Source organism: Acyrthosiphon pisum, chromosome A2 (assembly GCF_005508785.2).
Source record: "Acyrthosiphon pisum isolate AL4f chromosome A2, pea_aphid_22Mar2018_4r6ur, whole genome shotgun sequence".
Taxonomy (NCBI): Eukaryota; Metazoa; Arthropoda; class Insecta; order Hemiptera; family Aphididae; genus Acyrthosiphon; species Acyrthosiphon pisum.
In genome coordinates this window covers 60680153-60691925 of record NC_042495.1, presented here as the reverse complement: position 1 = coordinate 60691925, position 11773 = coordinate 60680153, and the positions used below count along the sequence as shown (strand labels likewise).

At 29.0% G+C, this 11773-nt stretch overlaps 1 protein-coding gene across 1 annotated transcript; it reads left to right on the top strand.

Moving 5' to 3' along the window:
• The first annotated feature begins 8770 nt into the window (after positions 1-8770).
• Ndufa11 (NADH dehydrogenase (ubiquinone) 1 alpha subcomplex, 11, 14.7kDa) lies at positions 8771-9875 on the top strand. The gene is given in 2 exon segments (NM_001162236.2): positions 8771-9079; positions 9165-9875. Coding segments are annotated over 2 exon segments (525 nt in total). The 5' UTR covers positions 8771-8915; the 3' UTR covers positions 9526-9875.
• The last annotated feature ends 1898 nt before the right edge of the window (positions 9876-11773 follow it).

The window sequence follows — 11773 nt, the reverse complement described above, 5'->3', positions numbered from 1 at the left end:
GTGCCAGCGTCGCGCGTCGTCGCAATATTTATTATTATTAATTACTTTATCAAGACACCTGATTTCCAAAATTCTAATTGTGGTGCCAGGTGCGGGGTGAGGCGGGTCATTCCACTAAACACTGTGCGAGCTGTCCCCCACCTAGCTAGTAGAGCGGCTATATACAATGTAGTAATGTACTTGGTGGCCCGAGGCAGTATATTTGACCACTTTGGCTGGCGTTTTGCGCATGCATCATTCACAATATTGTACGTGTTTACGCCGCACACCCGTATACCATCTCCCATGCATTAACATAGGCAACGCCGGCAACTGCCTCGTCGAGTGTCGATGTCGAACCTCTAGCGGTGGCGGCGCGCGCTGGTCGCAGGATTAAACTCAAACGGCAAGGTTATTATAGCTTATAAATTAAAACGTTACTGTGACGTGACTACGTGAGCCATTCTCCAGTTTCATGCAAGTTGTGTACGAAAAAAAATTAAGATAAAATATAAGTTTAGGTAAATAGAATTATGAAATTATGAAAAACTAAAAAGTAAAAATTAACTAAAAAATTGCGCCCCCAAAAATATTGCGCCCTAGGCCAGTGCCTTGGTGACCTATGGGTAAATCCGCCCCTGAGTAACGTGCATCAATCTACACCAATCAGAGATGTATCCTTTCCAACAAGGATCAACGAGTACTTTTCACAGCCATACGAGGTAAGTGAACACACATATATTTTGCACTCTATGACAGATTATCAACTCCGTACTCAACTAATAATATTCTGTAGTAGGATAAAAATAATGTAGTTTAAGTGCCGATAAGCGTACCTTCTTAATTTTCCATACCCTTTGTAATTTGCCGCATTACTCCGCACTACCCCGACTTCCCTTTATCTATTTATCTTTTTTTATTTTTATCTCACTACAAAATGGCGCCCAACTAGGTAACGTTACTATTACGATAATATTTTTACAATATACCTATACATCCTCACACATAAATTATCTATAATAATTTTAAAATATATTTATGCATATTTACAATTAATGTTTCAAATATAAAAACCACTCCACAATATTAGTCCCATAAAAATATTATAATGTTGACCATTAAAATCTTATAAAAATGTCTTTGTTCAAATTATTATATTCTAAGTACTTTGAAAAATGCATTAGACACTTCTAATCAGAAAATATACAACAAAAACAATTCTAAAACATATAACGCACTAAGTTACTGTTAATTAAACCCAATAAATATAAAAAGTACATAATATATAAAATTCAATTCGACACAAACATAATATAAATTATAATATACCTATACTATTATAGAAATCATACATCACCTAAAAGTTTAATTAATTCGGCACAATAAGTAATAAATTAAATATTAATTAAATATAAGCTAAACATAATATATTAATAAATAATCTAGCCATAACAATTTAAATCACCAAAAACATTGTAATAACCATTCTATAATAAATCAAAATATTACAAACATATATGCTATAATATAAACCTAAATTTCATATCTATATAACAAATAAAAATGTATCATACAACTATATTATTATATTAACATCGCCAAAATTATAAAACTTAATACACAAAAATCTGAACATGTCTAAAAGACTACCATTTTATAAACCTACCAAATTTTCGGGAACTTTTAACGAAAGTGTAGACTTATTAATCCAAAAGTACAACAAAGCAAGCCACATTAATGGCTGGACTTCAGAACAAAAAGTATTATTCATTGCCATTTACCTACAAGGTACAGCGTTCACCTTTTTAGACAACTTTGAGAATACCAATTCAAACACCTCATGGACAGAATTAGAAAATGTCTTTTGATTAGAATTTGAATCACCAGCAGAAAAATATATGCTTAAAAATTTGCTAGAAAACACTAAACAGAAAGCAATTACCTAATGAAACTATAACATCTTACATTAATGATGCAGAATATCTATGCAAAAGAATTAACCCTTTGATGTCACAATCAGAAATAGTATACACAATAATGAAAGGCTTAAGACCAGAAATTGTCAAATATATAAGAATTTTAGAAAATAATAACTTAACAGATTTAAAAAGAAACATTAGAAAATATGAGTCAAACAATATTGTTCATAAAATAAAATTCAAACGGTCTAACGTTATAAGAAAAATATACTATTTTCATATTGTGCATTACTTTCTAATAATTTTATTCTCCTAAATAAAAATATAGAACGTTTTGAGTTGTTTTTTTTTAAACATTATACTGTATTGTTATATGTATGTCTGTTCTAACGCTTTGTGCTAGCCACGAATTATTCAGTTCTCATTTTAATGATATTAATATAAATAATAATGTTAAAATAATAACCAGGAAAAAAAGACGAAAACATTGTGCTTTATTCGTGTAAACAAATACCATGCTGATATATTGTTATGTTATCAATGTGAATACAAGTGAATTATGGTAAAAAATAAAAAATGTATTAAATTATAAGTATTATGAAATATAATAAATGAAATATATAAATGTATTATGAATGAGTTATTATATTTATGTGATTTTGGTAAAGTGTGAATGGGTCAGTGGCTAGATCTAAATTTTTGTACAGAATGTATCATTATTGTTTTGAATTCAATGGTTTTTAATTTTCATGGTTATGGAGCAAATTTGTGATTTTTATCAAATAAGGAAGAATGTATTTGTTTTATTTTGTAATACCTATTATTTTATATTTTCATATATTGTTGTACCCTCACGCGTCACCACGTCTTCATCTGCCTGTCAAACACATTACAGACTATCGTCGGCTGGTAGGTATTACACTCACATACACACACAAACAGATAACGTCATACACATTATACCTGACTTTTTACGTCAATTCGTTTTGTATTATTTAAATATTGTTGTGTTTATGATTATTTTTTTTATGCAGTAGTAACCAAGTTTATCAAACAACATGAATCGTTTTTTTTATTTCTAGGTTCCCATGAGTGCAGTGAGCTAAAATTATATTGCATTATTGGTATTATATAGGCTCTAATGCCTAATCACCGCGAGCGTACATTTTTTATAATTATTTTATGATGCTCGCTAATCGCCGGTAATATATAATAACTACGCATCCACATATTATGTGTGCAAAACGCCAACGATGTTTATTGTATTTTTATTTTATAAAATACCATAAAAAATGTACCTATATATGTTGTTTGTACTATTTACCTATTTATTTTTATTATTATATAATCATTGACGTAAGAAGCCCTCGATCATCCTTTAAATAATTTAAAGTTATAGATATGCTATTATTAATATATCAAAACGTATAGTTAATTATTCTCGGCCACGCCACATGGTATTTATAAATTCAGCCATTCACTGAGCGAAAACGGGTAACCCGACAAAAATGTTACCCATTTTCAAACCTCGCGTGTCTTTCCAGAGGCTGGAACGCACTTAATTTCAACACAAGTAAGCTGAGAATGGAAGAATGCCGAGCTGTGACAAAATTAAAAATTATAATTAAAACCAATTCAATGTATTAAAGATGCAAGTTGTAAGCGAGAAGTACAGTTTTCGATATATCAATCTTTATAACCAATTAATTACTATTATAGTCGATCGGCGGGGCGATTGTAAACTCTGTCGATTTTAATGACCTGTAAATCCTCCCGAGTCTACTCCAATACTACCTGGCTAGAAAATGCAGTGGCGTAGCCAGGAATTTTTTTCGGGGGGAGAGGGGGGGGGCTGATCAACTTTTACACTTTTACACATTAAATACATACTAGCACAAATAGATAGCTGAAAAGTGTTAATACTTATAGGTACAGTGGCGTTCTCAGGGGGAGAGGTTAGGGGTTATACCCCCCCTATTGTCTTTTTTGCCGACATACAGAAAGCCACTTATTAGTTATTACAGCTGTTGGAGTCATTAATTTTTTATTAATTATTAATTTTATTCGTTGAGTCAACAAGCTTGAAATTTAATACGAGGCTCTTAATATATTCTTACAATAGCAGTTGAAAAATATATAAATACAGTCACATTTTTTTTTATAAGCATTTCGTTCGAATTTTGACCAATTACGAAAAAATCACGAAAATGTGCAAATTATTTTGAGTTAGAAATTTATAAAAAAATTTATTTTTAAATCTAACTACTCGTATCTAAGATTTGATAATTTAATACAAGATTCCTCATAAGTTTGTCTACCTTTATCAAAAAAAAATGTTTACTGGAAAGTCAAATTAAATTTTATGATCGTTTGAAGTTCAAATTTTAACATCATTGGATATTCACTCAATTTCTCATGTAGCGATTTTCTTATATTGTATTTGTTTTTATATAATATATAACAATACATTTTTATTTGTTTGGTCCAAAGCATGAAAATATAATACACGGCCCCTAATATATTTTTACAATAGCAGTTGAAAAATATTAAAAATACATATGCACAATTTTTTTTATAAATATTTAAAGTTTTAATTTTGACAAAATTTATCAAACTTAAAATTTAAAATGCGGGTAATTGGATGCCACTCTGCTGTATAGTAGGTTACAAGTGGGTCAATGTATAATGGATTGTATTAAATTTGAATTCAATGATATAATATCGTTGTAGGTACCTATAAGAAAAACGATTCTGAGTGAAGACACGGTCAGTCAACCTATGATATTACTAGGTATATTTGATAATATAATTGTGAACAAAGTAATATTTATATATAACCTATTTACGTGGTACCTTGTTTTAAATTTTAAATCCTTAGCTATAAAAGTTGAACATTTTATAAATTTTAACTACAAAATAATTATTAAATTTCAAATGTTATACATTTTGCCAAATTTCGAACTTTAAATGCTTATAAAAAAAATTGTGCCCATGTATTTTTAATACTTTTAACTGCTATTTAGGCAATATATCAGGATAGATCCTTGTATCTCAGAATCTAAAAGTAAATTGTACAATAATAAAAATTAAGAGGACGTAATACCCGTATGCCTTGTCTCCGCCTTACAAAATATGTACAACATAGCAAAATCTGTTTTGTGCTGTTAATTAAAAATGGGCCTGTGTGCAAAACTAAAAAAAGGCCCCCCCCTTAATTTTTTTACTTTAAATAATATAAGTATAGATATATAAATTCAAATTTAAAGTAATAATTGTTATTCTAAAATTATAAAATCTTATGCAAATCTACAATGTACTTTCCATTTTTATTAAAATTTCAATTACATAAAAAGTAAGATGAAATTACGTCATACAAATAAAACAATATAATATATCTATTAATAATAAGAAGAATAAAATAATAATAATAATTTAATGGAAATTTCGTTTGCGAGCTTTTTTTTCTGCAAAATTATTAATTATTTATTTTAAATTTAACTGATGAGCTCTGTCGTTTTCAATAGATAGAATTCTAAGTCCACTTAATCTTTCTTCACACAAAGTGTGTGCTCCGTAAATAATTTTTGATTAGTTTTAATTTTGAAAATGATCGTTCCACTGTAGCAACTATTACAGGAAGTGTCAAAAATAACATGCACGCTGTACATATTTCAGAAAATGTTGTTGCTAAGGTGGGGTCCTCTATAACAAGTAGGTAATTCGTAATAATTGCTCTTACCGATGTTCATTTAGTAAATTCTTTTTTAAAACAAGATCTGAACGATAAAATTTGACCAGAAAGAGCATTAGATAAATCAGAATCATAATATTCTACCAATTTATTAGCGGAGTTGTAAATTTGTTCGTCTGTTAAATTAATCAACGACTTCGGTTGAATAACTTCAAATATTTTGAATACGTTATTTAAACTAGTAAAACGTTCTTTTAGTTGCATTATTGCATTATCCAATGTTACATAAAATATATTTATTTAAAAATGTTCTTCTGCTGAAGTAAAGCAATAATCATGGAGGATTTCGTCATAAAATCGTTTTACTATTCGACTTCTTTTTTATTGAAATTTTTGTGATACACCCCATTTTTTTGCCGTTTTTACTGCTATTTCGATAAAATCACTGCTTTATGACCTATACCTATTCTTGAAGATTTATCAATGCAGAATTAAGCAAGGAAACTGCTGTGCTCAGTTCTTGTTTAGGAGACTGGAGAACTTTTGATACATCAATTTTACAATTTCCAGAATTTTTCCAATGAAAATTGCACTGAATATAAATTGAAAATCTTCCATATTATGAACTTTTAAATAATTTACTTCAAATATTTCGTCTTTATTTTTGCTTCTAAGAATTATTTGCGATAATATTTTATAATATCAACGTAGCGATGTCGAACCATTTAAAATTGAAATTTTTTTTAATTTTTTTCGTAAATTACTGTATTTATTTAATTTTTTTTTTTTTTGTGAAACGTTGAGCACTAATGGGAACTGTTGAGCCGAGGGCCCGTGGCATTTGCACACATCGCACACATGTATGACACACCACTGGTGTCTAGGTACCTTGAACCTCGTAATTGAGTTAGTCACTGACTCGCTGTAATAGTGTAATATTGTAATAGATGTGTTAAATTTGAATCCAATAATAAACTAAACTTTAAACTGATACAAAAACAATTTATACGCGATTTAAGAACTTTTAGTTTTCATTGTAATTGACAAATGTGTAAGAATAATATATTATAGGTAATAGGTAAATGATATATATTACTGGGTTTATATTGCTCGAGAAAAAAAAGAACATGATAATAATATAAAATACCTATTAAATAATAATAGGTACCCAGTGGCGGCACCAGATATTTTTTATTGGTGGGGGCAAATTACAGGAGCAAATTTTTTTCTGGTGGGGCATTTATGTATTGTTACTCGATCACCCACTAATTTGCTTATATCATATATTCAGAAAGTATTGCTAAAAATGTTTTGGGTATAAGATGCTATATTGCTATATTTCTAAATAATCAAAAAAAAATTAAAAATTAAATAATTAACTAATTAATAAAATGTCTTTATTTACTTAAATATTTTTAACATAATTGAAAATCCAAAGTAGGTATAAGGTATATAACCTAAAGTACTTGTAATAAGGTTATATGACTTATATGTCATATGAATGTGTTATATACTCATATGCACATTTATATTTTATATTCGTTGCAATTAAATAATTACAGAGAGGGCTTTTTAAGTATCTAAATAGCAACATATTGGTATTACCTATTAAAATAAAAATCAATAAATGCAATTTATTATGTTAGCATTATTTATTTTATTTTATTATTATATCTAAATATCAACATACCATTAGTTATTATTACTTATATTATCTACTTATTAGTATTAAATGAATGTATATTATATATTATAGTATTTAATAATTAATAAAATACTTAATATAAAATGCATTTTCAGATTAGATTAAAATGTTCAACATTAAATTATAGTGGGGGGGAGGGGTCAAAGGAGGGCCAAAATCAATTGTTGGGGGACACTTGCCCACCCAGGCCCCATTGTAGCGCCGCCCTTGATAATACCTTTACCCAAGACCGTATCTGGGGGGGAGGGGGTCCAGGGTGTCTGTAGGTAATATCATATGAAAATATTATAGCGTCTATTAATAATAATCAGACTTCTATACCAACGCGTGTATTACATAGAAATCTGACGTCTATGCTAATAATAGATTGTTTATTATTGATGGACAACGACCGCTGTCGATGCTGGTCAGATTATTCAGATTTTATAAATGTTGACACATTACCTTCAGAACTAAAATTGGGGGAAAATAAAATGGATAGCTTTAAAAGATGTAGATCGTCCACATACAGCTGTAGAAACATTAAATTATTGTACTCCTGAACTTTTTCCAAATATTCATTTTTTATTAAAGTACTAGCTACACTACGGGTTTCTACAGCAACTCTCGAACGAACTTTTTCGACATTAAAACGCGTCAATACATTTTTACGAAACTCTACGGGACAAGAAAGACTAACTGGACTAGCTCTATTAAGTGTCCATAGAGATGTTACGGTTAATCCCGATGAAGTGTTAACTGTTAAACCAGTTTGATCTTCAAAAAGATAGGAACATATTATTAGTTTAAAATAATATGATTTGTATTCGTGCATTTTTTTTTTTATTTCTTAATTTTATATTTCATATTTGTATAGTATAAGGTGACAAAGTGTCAAAGTAATTTTGTTTATTTGATTTTATTATATTTTAATAAAAGAAGATTAAATCTTTTTCTGTCTTTTTTTTAACCAAATATCAAAAGTCAAAATCTAAATTCAATAAAATTACAATATACATGTTTTGGACCCCCCCCCCCCCCCCGAAAAAAATTTCTAGATACGGCCTTGCCTATACCCACGATGTAGAGAAGATCTTCTCTACATCGTGCCTATACCTAAATAAAATTATTACAGGAACACTGGATAGTGGATTTATTAAAATTGATGACGGTAGCGGCAATCGCTATGTCGTTTCACGTTTTACGGTGATGTTGGTAGCACTCCACTCGCTGATGCCCTTCAAAATAAATTGTTCTTTGATAATATGATAATATCGTCTTGCTATCAACCGTGATAAGCGTATTTACTACTATTTTCATACGTAGAATATATCTATATAGATATAATCTGTGTTTTCATTACGAGTGTATTTTCGTGATTTCCATTGATCAAAGTGAATATTATAATATACATACATCTCCCGCTTATCGTTCGGAACGCATAACATATGTTCGGGTTATCACGACTGGGTTCGTATTTCGTAAATAGAAAAAACTAAAAAGATTCGTCGAATACTCAAAAACGATATCGTATTCTTCTTGAATCTTGATCGGATCTTTTGTCATTCAAACTAACGTACCTTTGTCCTTTATTGCGACGCGTGATCATCTCTTACCTACGCCAACCGAATCGTTTGCCACCATGTCGTTATTCAGGTATACGTATTACGATACTCCGGACGGTAAGGACCTCATTAAAAAACTATTCTACACCAACAAACAAGTGTCCATCATTGGGTTCGGGCTGGCGACATCAGAAATCATCCTGGTCAGCAAACCTTTTGGATATCTGAACACCGCATACAGGTAATAATTATTGCTTTTGACGGTAGTTCCTAACTTTTTGCCAACGACAGCATGTATCTTAGATTGCTCAATGATTTATTTTCAGATATGGCCAGTTGATGGGACCAATGTTTGCCGCCACCTCGACGTTCTGTGTGGTGACGCACATTGCCACCAACGTACGTGGGAAAGATGACATGGTGAACTATGCCATTGGCGGTTTCTCCACCGGCATACTGACGGGCATACTTATAAATCAAAAAATGATCGGTTTTTGGATGGCAATTTCGTTAGCATGTATTGGTGCAGCCAAGAAGCATTCAAAGCTTAACAATTACGAATTCTACCCCACTTATCCTAAAATTCGTAAACCCGTACACGGAGATTTCAGAACACCATACAAAAATTGGACTTTATACGAAGACCGGCCAAAAGGATGGATAGCTGCTGAAGAACGACAGCAATAAATAAGAATATACCAACATCAGTTTGTAATAATGAATAAGTATGTGAGTTTAAAATTTATTTAGCTTTAGTACATTACACATAATATGTTTTGTTTATTGTATAGTGTTTGATTTGAATTACAAATACATATTTATAAAACATAATTTTGTTTTTTTCAAAAATAGTTCAAGATTATTTTATAAAATTATAACATAAAAAAATGTTTAAAAAAATAACAATTATTTATTTAAAATTGATCTTTGACTTATTTTGATTTACTTTAAAATTAATGTAACTAAATATTTTTTAACTTCCCCATCATGGGGGATATGGTTATTAAAATAAAATGGACTTCTAAAATAGTTTTAAATGTTTGTTCATTTTTTTTATAGGCCTTAATTATTTTCTAATTTGGTTTATTAAATATTTATCTCTTTCATAAATAGATACTCATACCTAGAGCTCTAAGTTCTAGCATATTTTAAGTAATGGGTTTATGTGGTAGTGCAATCAGAATGCTTTTGATGCGGGAGAGTGGTCCATACCTTAATTCATCTGCCGAATGTTGCAAAATAATTCATTTTCTTGGTTATATTATTATTTTTGTTATCATAATAAGAATTATAAATTATCATAAAATTTTTATTTGTTGATAATATAGACATATTATTATATTCTAGATTTAAAAATATGACAAAAAAATGTTTTACTAATTAATTATTTTAGTCAAGTGGTGGTCATAACAATGCTAGAAAAAGAGGTGGTACAAATAATTTTAAAGAATCCTTCTTAAAATCTAAAAATCTGTACACAATAAAATAATATATTATGGTGTTTAAAAATTTAGTGTTACTTACTTTTAATTTTTAATATAAATATATGCTATAGGCATATACAGTGGCGTAAATTGGGTCCAATTTCTGGTGGTGCAGAGGCATATTCAAAACATGGCATAATTTCCAACACACCTATAAACCAACTTACTAAGAAAAATCCTTCCAAAAAAAAAACTATATATTTACCCATATATTTCTTTAAATAATAAATACATTTTGAATTATTTTAACAGTAACTATTATTACATTTCTATTTAAAAACTAAATTTGCAATGAATTAGTAAAGCTACTAATTATTTTATTAAATCATTAAAGAAATTTAAAAAAATACCTAGAGAATACCTATACAGGGTTAAAAGAGTAAACATTATCATAATTTAAAGATATGGATAGTACAAAATTGTATACTCTTTGAAGAATACTGCATAGTGAATATGAAATGTAATGTTTACTATATTAAAACGTATAACGATTCTATAATACTAGGCTGTGGATTCTGATAGAGCGCTGTAGTCACACATTGAAATATATGAGATAGGATGGTTTTTTCCCCAATTAAAATTCATGAAATTTAGTTTTATATAATCAGTAGTAATGGATAGAGCCTGTGAATCAACATGTAATTTCCCGTTCCGATGTCAAAATCTATAATAACTTTATTACAACATATCCAATCCAAGTTCTATATTTCTGTTAGGTATAATTAATTCAATTTTTTAAATTTAACCTTTTTTTAATAACAATTATTATTATAAATTTCTTGAATAAAAATTATTTGCTCTATTACTTTTTCTCTAATTTTCATTAACTTATGTCAAAATTTATTAAGACAAACTGCCATACCATGTATTAAGTGAAACAAATGGTATAATTTTAATAACTATGTACAAACAACTCACATTTTTGTATTATTTTTTATAATAATAATAGGTACCTATGAAAAATTGTTTGTCTTATAAACATTTTTATTATTATTTTTATCTGCCATCTTTTAAATATTACATTAAGCTTGGGTTAAAAATAGATAAGCACCAATTTTTATAACACACAGTACACGCGATCGTATTAACTTATAATTATTGAATATTGCACAATAATATAGAGTATAATATTATATAAATATTAAAGTACCTACCTATGTAGTACTTATACTACACAATATTTTATTTAATATATTATGTTAACAATCTCCTAGAAAACTTTCTGATTTAGAAGTTATATAGATGTATTATAAGTTATACCTAACCATAAAGAAATTCCTATTAGCTTATGCAAAAGAATATAATTTAGGCTAGCTTACCTGACCTAACCTAGGTATAAAATTAGTTACTTTTTACTCTTACACACAGGGGCGGCTCCAGGGGGGGGGTCTAGGGGCCGCCCCCCCAAGTCCGTATTTATAACAAATGTATATTGTTAACAGAAAATGCAT